This window comes from Chrysoperla carnea, chromosome 1 (assembly GCF_905475395.1).
Source record: "Chrysoperla carnea chromosome 1, inChrCarn1.1, whole genome shotgun sequence".
Classification (NCBI taxonomy): Eukaryota; Metazoa; Arthropoda; class Insecta; order Neuroptera; family Chrysopidae; genus Chrysoperla; species Chrysoperla carnea.
The window spans coordinates 51,089,444-51,113,140 of NC_058337.1; the positions used below are offsets into that span (position 1 = coordinate 51,089,444).

The 23,697-nt window shown below is 29.2% G+C and overlaps 2 protein-coding genes across 3 annotated transcripts; one reads left to right on the forward strand and one right to left on the reverse strand.

Moving 5' to 3' along the window:
• Window positions 1–1,144: 1,144 nt before the first annotated feature.
• Window positions 1,145–14,115, reverse strand: LOC123305613. The gene is made up of 4 exons (XM_044887382.1): window positions 13,969–14,115; window positions 5,730–5,786; window positions 4,752–4,912; window positions 1,145–4,058 (listed from the first exon to the last, which is right to left on the reverse strand). The coding sequence occupies exons 3-4, from the start codon at window positions 4,833–4,835 to the stop codon at window positions 3,795–3,797; spliced, it is 348 nt and encodes a 115-aa protein (XP_044743317.1). The 5' UTR covers window positions 4,836–4,912; window positions 5,730–5,786; window positions 13,969–14,115; the 3' UTR covers window positions 1,145–3,794.
• Window positions 14,116–21,024: 6,909 nt separating this feature from the next.
• LOC123305470 (histidine triad nucleotide-binding protein 3-like) lies at window positions 21,025–23,683 on the forward strand. 2 transcript variants are annotated; one of them, XM_044887188.1, is made up of 3 exons: window positions 21,025–21,344; window positions 21,417–21,613; window positions 23,043–23,393. In XM_044887188.1, the coding sequence occupies exons 1-3, from the start codon at window positions 21,107–21,109 to the stop codon at window positions 23,085–23,087; spliced, it is 480 nt and encodes a 159-aa protein (XP_044743123.1). In that variant the 5' UTR covers window positions 21,025–21,106; the 3' UTR covers window positions 23,088–23,393. The 2 variants fall into 2 exon arrangements, with proteins under 2 accessions (XP_044743123.1, XP_044743124.1); XM_044887189.1 differs by lacking the exon at window positions 23,043–23,393 and adding an exon at window positions 23,519–23,683 and having other exon boundaries at window positions 21,026–21,344.
• Window positions 23,684–23,697: the final 14 nt, after the last annotated feature.

Consider the following 23,697-nt stretch of genomic DNA (forward strand, 5'->3'; position numbering starts at 1 on the left):
ATTGTTGTATACGTATTCCATGCGTACTCTGCTAGTTTTAGAAATGACCGAACATGCATTTATAATAGGCACCCATATTGTTTTGGCACCAACAGTTGAAAATAGATCGGATATTGATTGGGGAACTTTTTAATCAGTTGGATTTACTACCTTTATTTTTTATAAATAAAAACACAACTCCATTCGATCTAATAAATTATATTTATTCCAATAATGTCCTTTGTTTCTTAAGTTTTCAACATCCTTACGCATTTATTAAACACTTCCTGTGAGAGTATCAAAAGTGAAAGAGCTGTTTCAAAATTAAAAATCATAAATAACAATTTACGATAAACTGCGATCCAAGACAGATTGACAAATTTGGCCACAATAAGTATTGAATAGAAAATATATTTCAAAACAGACAGTATCATTAAAAATTATGCCAAATTAAAAGTCAGAAAACTGAATTCGATGTTAAAAAAATATACCAAACATTATTTTAGATCAAATATTAAAAAAGAAAAGAATGGTAAGTACATAAAAATTAAACAAGCATGATCAAGGAGGGGGTTGAGAGTGCTGAAGCCAAAATTCTAAAAAATTCAAAGAATCCAACAAAAACTTCATAAAAAAATTCGTAAAAATATCAATGTGCGTAATAGAAAACTAGTTTCGTCTTAAATCGGCTTATTTATAGTCGAAGCATCTAGGCAATTTTAAGTAAAAAGCTTGATTTTTGTTTATATAAAGTTGGCCTAAGTCAAAATTAATTCTGAAAATTTTAGGGAAGAGGGGGGGTTATTGAATTGCCTTGGTGCTCGTACCTGCCTTAATGATTCCTATTTTAATTTCTTTTAAATTATGTGAAAGTTCTTGTAAGGATTAGTTCAACGTTCTAATGTCCTCTGTGAGAGACTTTACTATCTAAGATGTTTCAAATAAGCACAGACAAAAAAATGAAATAGCTACTTTTATTTCGGGAATAAAGTAATTTTTAAATACTTTATTTTCTCTAGAATGTATTAGTTCGAAATATAAACATTTACGTCCCTGGTTTTGAATAAAAAAATCAACTAGACTTTTCATTCAAGTAGGGCTAACAATTAACTTAAAACTATAGAATTTTAATTTCAAAAATTTTTATTCCGAAATAGATTCATTAGTTTTTTGTCTGTAATTATTTTTACATTCATTTTTTACAATAAATTGTATAAGTACGTTCCACCATTGATTCAAAATCGTTGCTTTATTTAATATTTATTACCTATCTAAATTTTACCTAAAAAAAGATTATTTAATAATAATTATCACAATTTATTTATGCTTGAATACCAATATAATATATTTAGACGGATATAACATAGGGGCCTTGCAAAGATTGATAATTCTTACGTAAGTGTAATTTTACAAAGCTCGGTTATAAAACAGCTGTAGCTTTTTAAAATTATGTATTTTTATTGTAGTAGTGCTTAGGACAAATTTTTGGGGTACCGAACCCTAAACTCGCACTCGAAAAATATATAAGAACTGTCTCAATTAAATTACCTTTTTTTTCGCGTACGGAACCCCCAAAAAAATTTAAATCGGTTCATCCGTTTAGGCGCTACGAGACAGACAGACACACACACATAGCGGCCGAACTTATAACACCCCTTTTTTTAGTTCGGGGGTTAATTAAATTAAAATAAGTTTTAGAACACTGATCACATATGAATTATACGCTACAAGCTCTTTGGTTGAAAAAAAAATTGACTGGTTACTCCGCAATGTGCTTGGTGGATTTTTTTATGTATAAAACCTTACTTGTTTTCTATACTTCTTAGAACAATACATTTTATAATAACCGATATAATAAATTCATATATTTTACTCGTCTCAGCACTTCCACTTTTTATTAGTGGCCAGATGCTTACAAAACTAAGATAAAGGGTAATGTAAAGTACGTAAATAAGTACTGTTAAAATTAGCTGGGATCTCAGCTGGTATCTCGAGTTAAAGATCCATTCCATTTTTTGCTTTCTGGTAACCTTAAAATATAAACTTACACTTTTGCTCAAAAAAATTAATTGTGCAAGCCCCCATAAATAAAACAGTTTGTTATCAAAATATCAAATACGTTTTTATTGGTCGTCGTGTCAATCGGCCTGGTAATGTACTCACACGAGCGATAGATATTTTATCCCGCAAAAGATACCTGCATGATGTGACGCACCTAATACACGCACTCTTTTTGTAATATACCTATTTATACTTAAATTCGAATATGCATTAGTTATTTTTTAAATCTAATTATTGCCGCATCATTACAAAAAATTCACTTATTTAGGTAGATATTTATTGCTACGACTAGCCAAAACTTAAAAGAGTGGAGAACAATTGTTTGCATTGGTAAACTAATTAAAACGAGAGACAATCAAAGACTTTAATTAATGAAATATAATCCTGAAGCGAAAAAATGTTTACCTTTCCGAAAAGTCTAAGTTTGCGGTTAATATCCGTCTGTCCCCATCTTTCGATTAAGTGTGAGAGATTAAAAAGAGAATTGGTTGCGATTATTGAGCATTAGTTTCACTTGCCCATATGCCGTGTTATCTGCCCTAATCACTTCCTACTAAATGATAAATCTTGTGCAACATTATCTGGACGGATGCATATACATCATTAGCATTAAGTGAGAAGAGCAACGAACACTGTCAGGATGATCCAATAATATCTGTTAATACCCTCAATAGCCGCAGAAACGGAACACTAAAAACGGTCAAAGATCGAAAAATCTTAACAAAAGATAGACTTGAATGCGGTTTTCTGTATTTGATTCGTAAGAGCTTTAGGAAACTTTGTGACATACAATTGATTTATAAAAAGTTAAAAATATGCAATTTGCATTTTAAATTGAACGTTAATACTAATTTCTCAAAAACTCCAGGTGACGACGAGGATACTGTTCACCTTGGGCACCAGGTATTTCGGAGACCAATTTTATTGCGATATTCGAGTTCACAACCCCAAAAACTTCCGAGTAACAAGTTTTTGTATGCAAATTGCATATTTTTAATTTCTAATAAATCAATTTAGGTCACCAAATTTCCTGACGCTTTAACAAATTGAAAGCAGAAAACCGCATTCAAATCTGTCTTTCTGTTCAAATTTTTCGAACTTCAGAGCTTCGTTTCTGCGACTACAGATTTAATTTCCAAAAAGTATAAGTTTATTGTAGTACCTACAAAAAGTAGCATCACACCACTTTTTTTTTTATCGAGAAATTTTAATTTTAAGTAGCTAATAAATCAAAAATGAGTACTTTGCATATAGTTTACGATAATAATTTTAAAATTAAGAAGAAAACTCAATGTTTACCTTTGTAAACACGAAACTGCATGTTACATATCGAAAATAAAAGCACTGAAGTCTTCTGAAGTTTTCCACAGATTTGAGCAAACACTTGTCGAATCATAATAGTCCAGCGGTTTTCAGAATGGGGGTCGTGTATTTTTTTGTTTTTGCAACACAAGATATTTACATTAGGTTTTTGTTAAAACAAAATATTGAGCAAAAATAAAAATGGTTATTCTTCGAACGAACCGCTATTTAAAGAAGCTTGAGTTTGAGTGAAAGGAAAAGCCTAACTTCCCATTTTAATGAAGAAGCAATCCCATACCCCCTGTTATAAGAAAATTATTTATAATTTCCTAAATAAGGCGATACCATAGATAGAATTTCCTTTAATTCATTAGGAAATGTTCTTCCTAAACCGCTGGTATAATATCAATAACTAAATACTTTTGAAGATAATGAAACAATTATAAAATTGATTAAAATTCAGTATCTCGAGATCCTTGTGTGCCCTGAGTACTCATAGCTGGATTATCATAGGTATAATCGAATCCACGACTTTCAGATGGTGCCCCACGTCGGCTGATTGTTGTTGTCATCGTTGTAGGACTATCAACAACAGTATCACCACCATTTAACGAATTTTCTGTTACTTTTAATTGTAAATCACCATTTCTACTAATTGTTGGAATCTTGATATCGGTTAAAGTAGAATCAGGCTCTCGAATTGAATTCGATGGCATCTGTAAAAAAGATTTATAAAAACTATTAAAAAACACACACTTTGGTATACCAAAAGTGAAAAGCTAATAGGTATAATGTCGATTAAGATACAATATATCCATAAAGATACGAATCGCAGATAATTCTGTTTTTTGTTTTGTTTTAATATACGCACGCAGAGGAGGATTATCCATAAGGCAAAGTAGGCACGTGCCTACGGGTGCGAGACTAAAACAGGCGCACGAGTGGAAGTTCTTAAAGAAACATAAAATTAGTTGTGCAAAGCGTGCAAGTATGCAAAAAATTACAGACCGTTGATATTGACATTTTTACAGTTAGTCAAATGTATGACAACCTAATTCATATAATTTCTGCTGAAAGAGAAAATTTTAATAAAAATGAACAGCAAACCTTGTAACTCAATAGACAAAGGGTATACAAAGGACACAGAAGATGAATCGGTCAAAGATATTACTTCTTCATTATCTATCTGGTCGAGATACATTCAGAGTGTCAGTGTGTGAGACATACTTGTTGTTGAACTTCAAAGAGAATTAATTGTACAGCAATTTTTACAGTAAATTTTCGCTTTTCCTCGATATGAACACTGAAGAATTTTAAAAACTCATATCTCTCATTTAATGTGATCAAAAATTAATGTCTGCTTTTAAACGCCTAGCTTATAAACTAATGGGTATAATTTAAAAACGTACCTTTTTTTCTGATTTTTTATGGAAAAGTTTTGGTAAAGAAAATCCTTTTCGTTGGCACCATTTATATGTCATAATCAAAATCATGAAACTGATAATTAAAATTGATACACCACTAAGAATGAAGGAAATTTTTACCAATGATTGTAAATTCTTGACATTTTCTGAAAAACAATAATAATTTAGGCTTATTTAGTTTATTTCGTATAAACATTGTTTTAGGACATCATTTTCGAGAAAATTGTTTTTGAAGTAATTGATGGTGATTATAATCACAAATAAATCGAACATGCTAAAGAAAATTTCAATTGAACTGAAAAATTTTTATTCCAGAGAAGTGTTTATTGGGCTAAAAATTCCATTTTGTAACTTTTTTTGTATTAATTTTAATATTTATTTAATTAACACTAATAAGTTGCAATTTCAAAATTTAAAAAGCATACAAAATTTAAGGTGGAACGGAGAAATGATAACTGTTACATCTATAACAAATTCTCAACTTTTCCAATTTTTTTGTTTGAATATTGAAAAAGTTATTCATGTTTTTTTTCAAAAAAATTCTAAATGATATTTTAATATATTTTTATTTTAATGAAATTTATATTAACATCAGCAATTCTGTTCAAAAAAAAGGTTACCAATGAAATTTTCTCGAAAACGATTTTTATACACAAATCTTATTACGATGCCATTTTATCAACATGAAAATGAAATGAAAATTTCAGAAAATTAAAGATTTTGCACATTTACATGGTATTAAAATTTCTATTTATAAAGTTAATTAATTAACTATTAATTTTATTTTATAAATTATATTAAAAATTAAATTAAAAATCATAAATAAGGTACAATACGAATAACAAAAAATAAGTTATTCGTTTTTCAAAATATATTAAAATTCAAACTCTTATCTTCATTTTATTTATAATTTTAATTCAATTTTTTACTATTATCAATAAATTATTTAAATAACTCACATACCTTTTAAATCACGTATTTCCAAATATTGTTGAGTTTTATTTTGCTCCAAAATGTAAGCTTCATTGGGAGAAGAAAAAATAGAATTAATTTTACTTTTTAAATTCATCATAATAAATTATATATAAAAACGTATTAATCATTTTCATACCAATGAATAAACTAATTCTAATTAAAATAATTTTTACAATAATAGGATGTTTACCTCTAAAAATTGATTTTTTTTTACCTAACAAAGCATAAAAATTAGGTATAAGTATATCATAATTTTAACTGCATTTACTATTATTTAATAGTTCTGGAGCTATCATATAAATATAAACAAATACATCAAAGCTCTTTTCAGTAATTTTATGTCTGTTCCTAAATATAAGCCTACATACTGCCCATCTTGGTTTATCTTTGTCATAGCTATAACAAGTGAAAACAAACAATTAACTTTACTCTATCACATTACACATACATACATGTCACACATATATAACTATTCCCACATAATACATACTATACAATTTAGGCTCTCACGGATAAACAGTGATGTTTACGAAAAAATGTTTCAAACAAAAGTCGTTAATTTTTTTATAAGGAATATTTTTTACATTTAAACTTTTGTTCTACATGTAACGGTTTACCTATGTTGTTCATTTAAGAACTCGACCTCACTTTTTACGTCCTAAGCACGCTATACAAATTAAAGCTTGATATCTCTTTTCGTTTTTGAGTAATCGTGATGACAGACGGACAGACAGACGACAGACAGACAGACAATCAGAAATGGACTAATTAGATGGTTTTATGAACACCTATACCAAAATTTTGTTCATAGTATCAATATTTTTAAGCGTTATAAACTTGGGACTAAACTTAGTATACCTTGGTATATTTCATATACATGGTATAAAAACCCTTGAAGAGTCACAGCAAAATGATGGCATGTATAGGCCTAGATTTACATATTGAGCCACATGGGCCAAGGCCCTAAATTTCGGAGACGGCAAATTGATCGAAAGGTCTAAAATAATGCCGAATTCTTAAGCATATAGTATCGATAAAAATAGTTTGCGTGGAATTTTTCTCTTCAGTTCAAATTTTATATGTATTTTATTTTATCAGAACTAGCTGAAGAAACTTAGGGCGGCATTTTTTACCATTGCCCAAGTTTTTTAAATTTTGTAAATTTCACTTATAAGTAAATTAATTATAATCAATTTTCTCCATGAGTAGTATTTTGCAGACAAGCCTATAGGTATCATTGTTTTCGTAATTAAATTATCTTTATTCTGATACCAATTTCGTTGGGATAACAGATCGGAATCTCATCTGGTTATCAGATGAGTGAAGATCAACCTTATACCGTCTCATAAACTAATTTGTTTAATAGCTCTAGAACTATAAATATATAGCATAATAAATAAATGAAATTTTATACAATAAATCAAAATTTAAAAAAAATTTCTCTTACGTCAAAATTAAAATGCATATTCATGTAAAATCAATCTTTTAATCATACAAAAAATTCTGGATGAATAATATTACATTTGAGCGTCATCGATATAAACATTTTTGTAAATAGTAAACCTTCATATACTTTTTATTATCGATTTCTTATCTCCGTAGTCTAAGCGTAGTTTCTTCGATAAAGCACAAAGTACAACAATATAAATTATGCCCATCTCAGATCGTAATAATTTGTGTATAACTAATTACCATGGCAACAATAAAACTCATACTGTGAATCGTTATTGTTGTTATTATAAACTCGTATTTATATACCCTTTGTGTCACAAAAATCGCACGGATTTACATAGAGATATATTATACTGAAATGTGCATTTTTTTGTGACAGAGAGTGTACATGACTACATTTTTATAAACGTCTAGAAAATTGATGAGGTGATAAAATTATAGTGAAATTTTTTTCCAAGACTTTACTAATGATAACAATTTTCTTTTTAATAATTTTAACCGAAAAATTCGAAATATTTTGTTTCTTTATTCAATCTAAGATCGAACTTATTTTTATTTACAAGATATAGTGCAAGAAAAAAATACTGACGTACGTTTGTGCTCCCTCTATTCAATTCCCCTCACAGATCGATAAAGAGGCTTTTTAAGTACCCGGTTTATTAAAACAATTAAATTTATATAATTTAAACCAATAAGTATACCTAATAATGACTAATATACAGCAAATTGGGTCCTGTAAATTCTACTATGAAATTTCAGTTTTTCACGCTATGAAAATTTCAGCTTGATATCTCTTTTCGTTTTTGAGTTAACGTGTTGGAAGGATGGACGGACGAACAGATAACCGAAAATGAACTAATTAGGTGATTTTATGAACACCCATACCAAAATTTTGTTGGTACAAACTTGGGACTGAACTTAATATACCTTGATATATTTCATATATGCATGGTTTAAAAAGCAAATCAAACAAGTGTTAAAAAGTGAGTTATGGAAAACACCTACCGTACTACTTGAACGTTCTCTTGTCGTAAAATTTTTGATAACCAATGTGAAAATCATTTGTAATAAATTACAAAACTGGAATAAAAAATTCAAATTTAAAAAAATGTTCTGAATTTATTTTTCAACCTTTAAATCATTAGTTACAAATATGAATCATACTTTTGATCATATCCATAATTAAATTCAAAATTTAAATTATTACATAATTAATTTTTAACCCTTTGTGTGTCGGTGGTTTATTAAGAGATTGTCTGTGCAAGGCAAGCACTAGTATTAGTGTAGAATAAAATTTATAACTTCTGCATAATTTATAATAATTATAATAAATGATTCATTTTTTTAAGTTATTGTATTGGGTCCGATTTTCGAAATCGAAATTTTTAACATATCTATACGTTTCATGATCAGGCAAGGCGGCAATAACACCAATTTAGAGAAGTAAGTGTGTGTGTGTGTGTGTGTGTGTATTGTAACGCTTAGAAATATTCATGCTACCCACAAAATTTAACCATAAAAGATAGAAAAAATAATCAACTTTTAAAATATATTTTTTTAAACATACTAGTTTTCCCGTTAGGAATAAAATAAGGGCAAAATTTAAGTTTCCATTTTCTACACAGAATAGAATGTTGAAAATTGGTAAGTATCTTCAAATAGTGAGTATTGATTTTAATTGCATACAAAATCTATCGGATTATATTAAGAGGATCAAAGAGAAAAGTGTCCGAAAACTTGTCTAATTTTTTTTTAATTAGCATGGTCGGGAATTCAACACTGTGTATACAGGGTATTCCATCAGTTTACTAAATCAATTGTTTATTTTCACTTATGATTTTAAAATATATTCATTTATTCAAAAATGTGTTCGCAAAGGATAACCAATGTATGGGGTTAGCCGCTGGATACTATTTTCTCTGGCTGATTCGAGTGCTAATAAATTAGCTCTTGGTGCTCAAAGGGTTGAAAAATGTGTCTATATAATTTTTTCAACAAAAGAAACATTCTTATCAATTTGAAAAGATTAAAATATATTTATTATTTATATTGTGCAAAGTAATTATATACGTGTTTAAAATGTTTGTTTTTATGTTCATGTTATAAAATTTTATACAAAAATTCAGAATATAAACCAGTGACTACAATTTTAAATTTAACAATAATTATACAAAACTAAAATAAGAACTTCTTAAGTTATAGGTATACTGTGTGTCCGCCAAAATCCAACAAAATTATTTTTATCCAAACTTTTGTAGATCTAAAATCGACATATTGACTTAAAACATTTAATTTTTTACAAGGGAAAAATTTGGGATTCGGGACGGAACCCCCATTACTATTGAAATATTAGGGTACCTATATTTAATTTTATAGTACCGCAAACATTTTTATTTAAAAAGTTTTTCCTTCTACTGAATATAGGAAAATTTTTATGTTGAGTCATCTAGGTAAGTATTTTGATTAAAAATTTTTGACAGTAAATTTTAAAATTTCTGACTCACTAAATTCTACTAATTTTAGGTATAGATGTAATTTGATCAATAATTTTTTTTAAAGTAATTTTTTTTACAAGAATCCGGTATTTTCTAGAATCATTTTTTCAGCAGATCTGAAGTTCTGAGCAGTTCTGAGTTTCAGCAGATCTGAAGTCATATTTTATCTTGAAGACTCACATTTGGGTATATGTCATACGATCAGAAAATTTCTAAATTAAAAACTATAATTATGGTAGATTAGATTGAAAAACTTTTCTATTCCTCTCTAAGAAGATATTGTGCGTAGATTATCACCGTATGATACGAATCCGGTTCATTACGAGACACCCTGTGCTTGTTAAAACATCAAAAGTGTTTGAGAGCACCCAGATATCCTATGCTACTCGTATAACATTACATATTATAATAAATAAGTTTCTGTATCTATAACAAAATACAAATATTATTTGCTAATTACCATATTTACTGATACATGATAAGAATGAATATAGGTATTATTCTTATAATTACTTTGACCTCCATACACAAACTGGTACTAGATGCGTTATAGCAATATACCTAGTGTTCAATTTACATCTGGGCATAGGCCTACCACTAGTATGACAGAATAAATGCGTTAAGCAATCCATCTAAGCAAGAGGTGTTATAGACAGCTTCGATAGGCGTTGAGTTAGTTGTAAGACGCTTGGAGTTGTAAGACATACTTTGCAATATCATATAACATCTATAATACCTCTTACTTAGATACATTGCTTAACGCATGTACTATGTCATACTCGTGGTAGACGTCTATGCCTAGATGTTAACTGAACGATTAGTATATAATAACTAATATAATAATCTAATACATGGAGAAATTTAAATAATCTCCACAATGCTTTTCTTTGAAAATTTTTTAATCAAAGAAATATTTTAGGAATTATAATCTTGTTTTTTATTTTAAGTTTTAAAATTCAATTCTTACTATATGCCCATCATGGACAAGTTCATATAAACAAGCTCATATACGTGCACTATTTTTGACAACAGTCATGTTAGTGTACATAATACTTAGACATAGTATGTGTATGCATACTCTATACTCTCGCAACTGTGTACTTAAGTTGTTTTTTTTTATCAATAAGAGAGGGGCAAGAACCGTTTTCTTAGAATCAAAAAATGTTTTAATAATTAGCTGTTTTTGGAAAAAATCAGTAGCAAATATTTAAAGTTATGATGTAAAATGTGTCACTTTTAGCCAATTTAACCTATGAAAAAAGTTCAAACTTTGTTAGCGAATACCTTTTTAATTGGCCAGCGAAAAGTTTTGAGTTAGCCAATTATTCATAACATCTATTCAAAATTTTATTTCATTCTGTAAAAAAATAGGTTTACGGGCATACTACTTTTAGTAAAAAAATCTCATAAAAGTTTGCTTAAAGCACTGGAAAAAAAGACGAGATAATTATGCAAAAGAACGGCCTCGCCTTATTTTGAATTCCACCTATTGTATGCATGTATAGTTACAAGATAAACAATTTTTTTTACATGATATCATTTTTTTATTTATATTGTTGTTTTTCTGGAAAAAATTTATAAATTAAACACAAAAAATTTGTCAATTCAGTTTTCCTGAACAATGATTTTTATTTCAAAAATATTTGAAGCAGGTACATAAATGCTAATCTAATTATCATGTAACAGGACGCCTACGCAATATGGGTAGTTTTACAAACTAGAGAATTTTCGGCGTCTCAGAAAAATATTATGAAAAATGTATACAACTTACAAAGTACCTAATTTATTTAAATAATTTTCACTTATTTCTAGTTGGTTCCTAAAAATAATTTAGAATTAAAACTATTTTCTTGACGTAATTACAATTAATAGTGCCAAGTGTTGAACTGCTTGCGCAGAGCATTCGGTAACTCCTCGTACTTAAATCGATGCGTAAACAAACAATTTGGAGTTTAAGATTCTCTGCCGATTGTTATAAGTGCAGGTTATCAAATTCTAATATAAACGTCTATGAATTCTGTATACAGAGGTTGATTTCGTTGAAAGAATAGAAAGTAGGTACCTACATATCCTATTTATTACATTAAGGTAGTACCAGCATAAAATCACTTTTCGACAGATTTGGCCGAATTTTTTTTCTCGGGTTTATAATAGCTTTATTTATGAATTCCTAAAATTTCATAATTTTTGACCGTTTAGATCGCGAGATATTTAAAGACAAAGTTCGCGATTTTGAGGGTCATGTCCCTTTTAAAGCATGTAAAATGTCCGGTCTCTCCAACTATTTTTTATGATATTATTATATATTGAAGAAAAAGTAGAAAAAAATGTTTATACAATACAATTCTAAAAAAAAATTTAAAAATTAATTTTCACTTTCGAGATATTAATTTTGACGTAAATTGATCGAAATTGGGACGTTGGCATAATTATTTCCCATTTTAAACGGTCAAAATTTCTGAAACTTTGGGAATTAATAGTAAGCATTATTAAATTCTTAAATTTAATTTTTCGTTAAATTCTGTCGAAAAAAAAATTGTACCATTGCTTTAACATAGAAACTGCAAATACCATGCTGGAACATCCTTAAGTATTAAACATCATCTAATATTTATTTTGTCTATTCGTAATCTATTAGCTAAAATTTTATTAATTTTATTTTCACCCCAAAAAACAAAAATTTAATGATTTGATATGTTTAAGTTTTCAGATATCATCCACAATGCAAAAATAACATTTTTGCATACTCGCCAGCTTTTTGTCGCATGGTAGAGCCTTTTATTCAGAGCAAACGGTTCGATCATTTTTTAATTTTTACTTAGGAGTTCTATGAGAAAATGATCCCTTAATTGATTAATCAACAACTTAAGTTATTTCCCTACAAGAATTAATCAAAAGACCATTTTTTCGGATATACAGTTTTTGTATTTATTATTTAACTATTTTCATATTGGAATAAATAAAAAACCGAATATTTATCAATATTAAGCACGTGACGCTTTTAGTTTTCGAAACCTCTAAATAGCGTATTTGCTCAGCGTTGTTGGACTATCCAATGACTACGACCACATAAATTTTTTACTTATTACAAATAACTACAAAAAATGTACGCGGGCTTTATGCCATATACATATTGCGCCTTTTTTATATTGCGCATAAGTTGCCATATCTAATAAATACCTATACCTATTTAAAGGCTATTATACTTTATATGGTTGATATATTCTTAGATATACAGGATGGCTCAAGTTATAACAGCAGGATTTCATCAAATAATAGATAACGTTAAATTAATGATAGTTTTCCTAGATAAAGAGGGCAGAAATTTTGAAGAAATTCATTGCGTATTGTGTAAACTGCTGTTTACAAAAATTGAAAACTTTACACACAGTATGAACTAACTCAAAGGATCCTTGATAATTTAAGCTATACACATAATTTCGAAAAAATTTCTAACACCACTGACTTCATTGCAAAAACAATATCGTTAAGTATTCGTCAGTGACGTTTTTCGATACAGGGCTATGCCACGCCCAAATTTTCACTACTGGTTTTCGAAATTGATCACAATAATTGCTTTAAATCATGAAGGATCTTGGATTTTGTGTGCGAAAATTTCAATTTTTCTTAGCGCTCGGTTTGCAGGTAATACTTCCAAAAATATAAATTTTTTCCGAAAATTTAAACCCTCTGTATCTAGAAAACAGGGCTTTTCTGGATAAGTGTGTTCAGAAATTATCATTATTATAATTCTATTTACCATTTGCTGAAGTTCTTCTATTATAACTTGAACCACCCTGTATATGTTATTTGGAGATTCCAACAAATTACTAAGTCTTTCAACTAATTTCGACTGATTACATCTTCATTTTTAATTTACTATGCTTAGAAATTCAAGGTCTTAATTACCCCCAAAGGCATTTTGATTTGTTTTAAATTTCAATTACCATTGTTACTCTAATAATTATTATTAGAAATTAACTAAGTTTCTATATGAAATTTATATCCTGTTTGTATAGAATCAGTAATAATTTATCATAATTGCCTAAATCAATGATGATTTTTGATGTTTCAAAAGAAAGAAACCTTTTCCTAAATAATTATTTTCTGTTTTTATTAAATGTTTATCGCCCACTTTATTACAGTAAATGTAAAATACATGTTATATTATAAATACTGTTATACAATTACCTAGGTACTATTATTGAATATTTCCAATCAATTGCATTGGTATAAAATTGATTAATTTTCAAATAAATGAATAAAAAAATAATTATTACCAGCACACCCATGTTCACATTCGTCCTTTAATTCATGTCCTACTTTACAAATTTCTGAACATTTAAAACATAAATTATGTGATGGTGAACAAAACTCATCAGGTTTACAATGTAAATTTTTACAAATGCCATTTTGCGCACTCACAATAATATTTTGATTATAAACCAAAATTAATAATAAAACATTAAATATCAATTTTATTAACATTTTGATATTATGAAAATTAAATTAAATTTTCCACATAACACACACTAAAAAAAAATGTATACAAAAAATTATCACATCTCTAACAAAAATATGGTACCTGTTTGCAACAGGTGCTGTTGTTGTATGCTATAGCGCCTTTGTATCACGCATTTGACTTAATAACTTTACGTGGTTGTTTGATTACTTTTTAGCTGTATGTATGACGATCATGGGTCTACCTGACTGAGTCATTCAATTCCATGATATAACTTTTAAATCGTCATGAAATGGGTATACCAGTACGGTATATAAATTCACCTTTATTACAACAGTATATTCAGGTGATTTAAGTAAGTAGCCTTGTAGGAGTTGATTGGCTTTTATTCTGCAAAAATGTTATAATGGAAGCTATTGTAATCGTGTTGGAAAAAATTTTAAATTCTTCCCAAAATTTAGGGTTTTGCGCTTAAAAGTTCGTCTAATTCGTAATTGCGAAAAAATTCTGGAGATTTTCTATAAGAGATAGAAGGTTGCACATTGCTATGTGATGGCTTTGATTTGTTGGTACAGTAGAATCTCGATAAGTTAAAGTCCAAGGGAAACAAAAAATATTTTAAGTTATAGAGGTTTTTAGTTATCAAGGGTCTATGTTATTGAATGCATCAGAAGGATGGGTTCAATAAAATACTGAAAATAAAATACATATGTAATCATATTTATTCACATTACTTACATTACATAAAAATAAAACAACAACTAAAGGTTTAGTCTACTTATAAAAATCTGTGATTTTCTTTTGTTTTAAAAAATTCACTGTTTCTAAATCGATTTGATTTTCAATGACAAATAGAGAGGAGAATACATTATCTTCTATGTTGCTACACTGCTCTATAAATGATCGTACAGTTGTTTTGACACTCTTTCAAAATGACTCATTCACACAATTTTATGTTATAGAGGTTGTGGAAACATTTCTTTTAGTTACTGAGGGCCTAACAGAAATTATTTATTTAAGTTATAGAGGTTGCGTATTTTAAGCTATAGAGGTTTTGGGCTCTGATGGGAAGGGAACGTAGTATTTTTTGAAGTAACTAAGGTTTTTATGTTACCGAGGTTTAACTTATCGAGATTCTACTGTATATAGAAATATATTCTTTATCAACCTCGTTCGATAATATTAAAGGTTTAATAGCAAAAAATATCATCGGTACGGCCCCAAAGAGCTATTCAAATTTTCATCCCTGTTGATTTTATTGTTTCCTAACAAGTGGCCAATTTACCGTCAGTTAAGTTGTTACTTTATTAGGTAATTAGTGCAGAAAAAAACTAACATGGGGTGAATTCTTTGAAAACTTTGATATATTTTACTGTTTAATATTGACTTTTCAAATATATTCATGTCAACTGACCGTTATATCCACATCACACTCGTGTCGTTTCTATAGAAACATGTTCTATTTGTGTTACTTCCAGAGCTACCTTAAATGCCAGACTTAATTTCATTGCTTTCCAGAAAAGATCTTTCTACAGCGGCCGATGATACCAAACTTGTTACAATATTTATTGACTCTATGCGTAGTCATAATAGGAAGAATCAGACTGGAAGCCAGCGCAGTTTTCAATTGTTTACATGTAAATGGTATAGTCAATATCAAATTAAAAATAACAATTAATTAAACTTGGTTGCATCAGAAATTGTGAAAATAACAGATGAAATTGCATAATTAATATTTTTTAAATGATAATTAACATAATTACTTATTAAAATTTGTCGAAAATAGTATTAAATTTCTATGTAAACCATATATACAAACCATAGACTCTTATATGCCCACCCATACAATTATATTAATAAAGTAGTGTATAGTTACCATGGAAACGCCTGAAATAAAACTCATGCATGGTGCGAATAGCTTCATACTATAGTTTATTACATGAGGCAATATCATATTTTAATTTTTATGATTAATTACTAGTTATTTATTAAATATGGCTTATAACGGTTCCAATACCAACCAGGCAGTTTCCTCTATTAGTAGGAAATAAAATTACCGATTAAAAAATAGCCCCATCTGATAATCATTTCTCAACTCTATATCATTGTTTTATGCAATGATAGGAACATGAAGAATGTAGAACAGGAGAAAGATCGCTATGTACTAAAGCATTAGCGTACCTGTCCCTAAAAATTTGTATAATTTATAGTTCATTTTTCAGCCACCAGTCGCGCTGTCAACAAGAAGTAGTATCTGTGAAGTTAGCTGTTGTTGTTAGCATAATGTACAAATTGATATATCATTTGAAATTAGCGCACAACAGCCCGCTTTTATTGATACTACATATTGATCGCAGCGCCTCACTTATTTTATACATATTTTGGGGACAATATTTTCTATAGCGATCGTTCTCCTGTTCTACATTCTTCATGGATAGGAAGTTGAAAATAATTAAAACTTTTTCAGAGGTACACCCTTTTATCGAAACACGACAGTTATATATTAAGGGAGTGAAATCTGAGAAACAAAACCAAAAATTATTATTTATGGACAATAGTGTTGAAGTCTACAATCGTTGAAATGAATTTTTACAGAAAATTTTTGGGCTAAATCCACAAAACACATTTTGAAAGTCAAAGTTCTAAACTTTTGGGGCAGCAATAAGGCCAAAAATATTTGTACGGAAGAAAACCATTCAAAATTATAATAAAAATCTTGTGGAATTATTTGCAATATTTTAGAGTCTTGTTATCATGTTGATTATTATGTTAGAAATACACGTACAGGTATATATTATAGTCAAATATTAACTCGATTGAACAAAGTAATTTAAATATATGATTTTTTCGGAAAAATCTTTGTAAAAAACCTGTTTTATAAAAAATATATTTATTGAACAATATTGATATATCCTTACTCTGTTTACTTAGTATTCAATATTCATATAGGAAGGGTATTGTTTTACCCGAAAATCGATAATCGATTATGAATTTTCAACGGATCTTCACGTTTTAATGGTTCTCTAATCCAAATATACCATTCTATTGATATGTGTGGGTGGAAGCGAAAAGTGTGGATACCGAATGAATTTCACTAAATTGCATCCAAATAACCAAGACATTCCAAATTTCAAAAAAAAATTGAGCATAACACAAATATTTAAACATAAACAAATGAGCTCTTAAATCCAATGGAATTTATATACCATTCGTTGGATATCCTCCATTGGCACTGTTTGAAATCTTTATATATAAAAATTACGTGTAACGCTGATTGTCCGCGATGGACTCCTAAACTACTGAACCGATTTTAAATTTGATTTGCACACCGTGTGCACTTTATAGACCCAATATTTTTTTATTGCAAATTATTTATCTATTATTTGTGGGTCTAATAAGGTCTACGGAGTGTTTTAATGGACCTTATTGTACAATATAAACCCAAAAAGAATGTAAAAAAATAAGAACACTTGGGTATATTTGAAAATATTCGATTGTTCATGAATAGAAAGAACATGTGTGCCCACAAACTAGAAAAAATATAGTAGATATTTTATAGAACCGTAACTAATTACTTTTTTCACGCCAAACTTTTGCTCAACTGTATTTTTTGCTCAAAGTGTTGCACACAAAAACATTTTAAGGAAAAATTACTTTCGAGCAAAAGTTTGGCGACATAAAAGTTATAGCAAAAGCACTTTCTTTTCTATTGTATTTTAGTTTTAAATGGTATGTCCTAAAAGTAATAGCAAAAGCACTTTCTTTTCTATTTTATTTTAGTTTTAAATGTTATTACACAATATATATATCTAAAAATTTCATTGCTTCCATTTTTCACTTTTCCTAGGCAGAGTGGGAAGAGTAAACTATTACTAAAAACATCAATGTTGATTCAAAATAAGTAAACAAACTTTTCCTACGAAAATTTAACTATGCTTGCTATGAATTAGTAAAAGTTGATTCACTGGGAAGTTGGACTGAAACATAAAATGTAACATTTTGAGCAAAAATTACAGTTTAGTTTATTTTTCTAAAAATATATTCTTCCAGTAGGGCGCACAGTCTCTTTTCAAAATATATAAAGAAAACATCAAATCGTATAATTTTTATACCCTTCCTTTGCTCGTAAATTAATTTAGTTTAAGTGTAATAATTATGCCAGATTCCTAGTTGTAACAAATAATATAGTCTAAATTTCTTCGTTTATTAGTTTTTTTTCGGTATGGATATACGGATACTACCGTGTGTTTTTGCGGAAGTCTCATGTTAAGATAATTTGGAGTAGATAATTACCGTGAAGTTTTGTGAGGAAAAAGGAGTGGTTTTTCCCTGTGATTGTGTTTATTCACTGATTCACGGGTTGACCACACCTTTAGTGGGGTCGAGTTAGAACGAGTTTGCGGGTATTTGGTCCTTTTCGTTAACCCTGTGATTGATTCACTGATCCTCAGAAAATCTGCAAAAAGCTGAAAAAATTTAGATAATATTCTGTTAACGCTAATCATTCTTTTTTTTTATTATATAGTAATTTTTATGAGCTTTTTTTTTAAACTTTCAATGTCAACGTATTTAAACTACGTAGAATAATTTTTATTAGTTTTTTTTTTAGCTTTTCTATGTAACACTTATTAATAAAGGTTTTGACTTTCTTATATTTTTTTATTATTATCTGGTAAACCGTTTCCTTGCATAAAGTCAACTTTTACTATATCAAGAACTATATCAAGACAGGGAGAGTATACTTTCCCTAGCTATATAGTTAACTCTGACTAGTAAATGTTGATCAAATTTCAGCCCTTTTCAGTTTTAACGAACTATTTCTGAAAAGACCAATAACAGTCGACTTTATAGAGAGTCAACTCTTACTGGAGGATCAACTTTTCCTGTAACATATAGGATATAAAGAAAACATCAAATCTTATGATTCCTTATTATTACAACTCTGAATACAACCCCTACAAATAGGGAAAACTTTATTCAATCACTTAACTAAACCTAATCCAAAATCACCCAAATTATGATAAGGCCAAAATGAAGTTTGTAAAAAAAAAAAAACTAAATAAACCACTTTAAGGGTAGTATTGGGAATGAAAATCTCTAATTTCATTTATTAAGTATTAAATTTGCATAAAGCGACCCATAAAAGCTTTCTAGGCATGGTTTTAAAGGTCAAAATGTATATGCGTCCATGCGAAAGGTTACAAAGAGGCGCACCCCCGCGGTAAAATATCAAATTCGAGTAGCAAATAGTAGCAGGTGAATTTTGTTTTATTCAATAGCTAATACTTTTCTTAGTAACCTTCAATAGGTTTAAAGAAAGCATCCAACAGCGTGTCATTACTGTTTTAATATTTGTTAAAAAAAGAAGGCCTAATTGTGTCGTGGAGAGCCAATTTAAACTGACCTAGGTCTCGAGGAATTATTGTTTAGAAGGTTCGTAACTAGGGCGTGACAAAGGAGGCACCCGCCACCGGCGCAAAGGAAATAGAGGCGCAAAACAAAACGTATGTTTTATTCGTAAAACAAAAAGTTAGTAAAGAATCATGTAAAAGGCGCTCATTAAATAACAATATTATAAATATCATAATTTGGTGATAGAGCAAAATTAAATTTGTTGGATTCTGATGACGTCATAAAGTGAAAAAATCGATTTTCTTGATAACACAGGAAAGTTTGATCCTATCTTACTAGAATTTTTTTTGAAACCCACCCATTTTAGGTCATTCTTTTCAGCTGCGATGTCAGTTTTTCGCTAGCTATCACTTATGTACCTAAGTCCGGGACCAGGACTCCATATTCTTGAAATCTATTAGGGCTAGGTTAATTTTGACCACAAATATGAAAAGTATGGCCCAAATTTAGTAGAATTACATACTTGGTTAGAGCGGATCTCGATATATATAAGGCGCAACCTAAATACTTGCCACCGGCGCCAAGTACCTTCGTTACGGCCCTGTTGTTTAGAATAAGAAGTAGCATTTTAATGGTTTTAACGTATAAAAATCAACGAAAAAAAACTCACTCAACCATATGCAACGGTAGACTCACTGGTAGATAGTCAATACTGATCCACATATCGTAAAAAAAATGCCACCACACATCCTAAATAGAAAATGTGGGAATAATCTCCCGGACTCTTGCATTGCTGCCAACTATGCAAATGCATGGTGACTAGCACGCTGCATTCATGCTGCACGGTATGACTTTTCGTGCTATTTCATGACATTTAATATCATTTTGATGACGTCATTTCGTGAAGGCATCATGATCATGAATGATGTCGTTAATAAGGCAACGCCAATGAACTTAGTACAGGTAGTTCAAACAAACTGAACTGATCACTGGAACAAGAGAGAGTAAGAGTACTTTCGTATACAGTAAATACATAATATTTATTTACATTTTTACATTCTCTCTTGGTGCAGTATCATTTTAGTTTAGGCATATGATTAAAAAACATAAAAGGCTGGTGGATAAGCCTAAGAGTCTTTAGCTTGTAAGCGTCCAAATGATAATAAAGGCTATTGTCATGGACTTTGTACGATTCAGTTTTAAAAATTAGGGCAAATTTTTTTAAAAATCACAGTTTTTGCGATGACAACAGTGATTATTTAATTTTTAAGATTTTTAGACAGACTTTGGTTATTTTTATAATAACAATTATTGTACATTATGATGATATTTCAATTTTATTGATTAAATTTTTTCTGTTGAGTTCACTTTCAAATGAAAAATGTTCATAGTCTGCTAAAATTTTGTATTTCCCTCTGTTTTAAATAGACTTATACAAACTTATGAGAAATATAGTCCGCTTCATGTAAATGGAATGAACTTCCAACATGTAAAAATTTATGACAGTCATAATCTTTCTTATCTACAGCTTCCTATTTACGTATTGGATAGATATCAGTGACATAACAAAAAGAAGAATAATATGTCAAATACAATTATTCTAAATGCGTATTCAAACCGTAAACTTTGTACATAATCAAATTTTAAAAAAAATGTGTGATCGAGCAAAATGCATATTTTGTCGTATATGTGATAATTTAGAGAATAATGAAATTGTCTATTCAGATGAAAAAGTGATAGCTTTTCATGATATAAAACCAGTGGCAAAAACACACTTATTAATTGTACCCAGAGTACATATCAAAAATGCCAAAACATTAGCATCTACTGATAAAGAATTAGGTAATTGGTTTTATTCATTATTTTAAGTCTTTGATTTTTTTTTCTTCGTAATATTCATTGATTTTATTACAGTTGAACACTTGGTAGATGTGGGTAAACAATTGCTAAATAACTCTGAAAATGGAAAATTGGATGATTCCTTAATAGGTTTCCATTGGCCACCATTAACAAGTATTAATCACCTACATTTACATGTAATTTCGCCTGCATCGGAAATGAATTTATTACATTGGCTGCAATTTAAACCAAATTCTTATTGGTTTGTTAGTGTATGTATACATATGTTATAAAATAGATTTAGAATAATATCCGCGGATTATAAATTAAAATATTGGACAAGAAGTGTATGATATCCAATACAAGTAGACAGCCCATAGCCCATATTAAAGAACTCGTTCCTTCTAATGCTCTTGATGAGTAAATCAAAAGTCTTCACGGGACGGAGTGCACATCTTCGGCAGCTTATTATACTTTTAAAGAACTATCCAATCCATATTATCCTATCCAAATATGTCCAACAATACCCCAAACAAAAGTTTTCATATTCTATCAGCTCCCTAACGGAAAATTGTATTGTATATAAAAAAAAGTTCACATGAATCATAAACGTCTAATGCACTACATCAACAGACATCAGCTACACAAAGTGTATATTATTATCTGTTTTTGAACTTTAAACGTTCATATCTCAAAACCCAAGTTTCTAAGACTTTTTACTTCTGAAGACTTTATACAAGGTCAACCTTGTAGTGTTTTTTTTTTTAAATAAAGAGCATAAACAGGTTATGTTTCGCAAAATCCATGCAATTATGCTAAATGCAAAGAGAACGCTGGCCTGTAAGTTAATGCGATAGGCGAAGCGAGAGAGAAGACTGCCAGTAAGTGCCCCTGTGCCCTTGTCTAATACATATACTTATAACTTACTAATACATATAATAAGTAATTTCGCTGAGTGGGTACTTACTTTGTACCATGAACTTCAGATGATTTGACAAGCAAGTATATATGTACATATGATTATGACAAGGACACAGGGGAACTGACTGACCAGTCTTCTCTCTCATTCATCATATCACATCCACTTACAGGCTAGCAGATCCCTCGCGTTCTCCTAGTATAATATTATATAGCTAAATGTTATTGTAAGATTGCAGTGCCATTCATTTAAAGTCCTATGTGCCTTTAAATTTGGTATAAACCTCCAGACTCTATGATACTGTATAAATATTAATTAGCACTACTTTTCAAAAATATTGTTTATATCAGCGCATCACATTCGATCGAGTAGTAAGTAAATCGCTTGAGCTTCCGTACTGTAAACCCAAGTTGCAACAGTTAAAATATCCGCAGCCTTTAGCTGAAATTAATTAAAACATTTTTACTATCTAGATACTCGCTTATAAAGAATATTTTTTCTGGAATTTCTCGTTAAACAAAATTTTACCTTTGAAGTAGAGATATTACTTTTTAAAAATAAGAATCTAAATAAATTATAGAATTTTTTGAGTATCCCGTTTATGTTTAATTGGCATCATCCCATTTTAATAAAATATGATACTCATGAATCATAGACGTCTAATAAACTAGACCTATACCGCGGATATAATATGAATATCCCGAAATATATTCGTAAAAAATTCATGAATACTGTAAATAAATATGATTTTAATTCTTTATTAGCTTAAAGTTTATGTACAGGCTACAGGCATGGAGGCTAACTTAGCTTTGAGGTCTCAGGTGTGATACAGAAATATCCAAGAAATTAAGGAATCATGTAAATTAATAATTAATCTTAATTTCATACAGTTAACTGGACATTTTTGTATCATAGCTCGGAGGTAAGCTAGTCATTATGTTGATCACCTGTGTTGTCTGTTTTCCTTTTTATCAAGTGGTAATAAAACAACTGCCGACAAAATACTTACCCCAGGTGGGGCATCAGTTTATATTTTAGTTTATTATTTGATTTTATTACGAACTTCCTGAATATTGACTAGAACTGAGTTTGACAACCTCAGCAAAATTAAGAATTATTCATTTTGAGAGAACCCAAGTATACGTCAGACTTCTGGTAAGGAACTTCTTCATTTTGAAGAAATTGTCGAACTAAGCATAGTGCTGTCCGATAAATATATTTTACAATATTAAACTTATATTATTATTTTTTATTACAGCCTGACTATGTATTATCAAGATTATAATTAAAAAAACATCGGGTCGTAGTTATAATTTCACAAATAATATGCTTTTATGGTTCATTTTGTATTAGATGGTGGAAAAAGATGAAAAGTAAATGGTTTCAATAAATTTCTTTTAAATATATTTTAATTAATACTGAATTAACGAGTTTTAT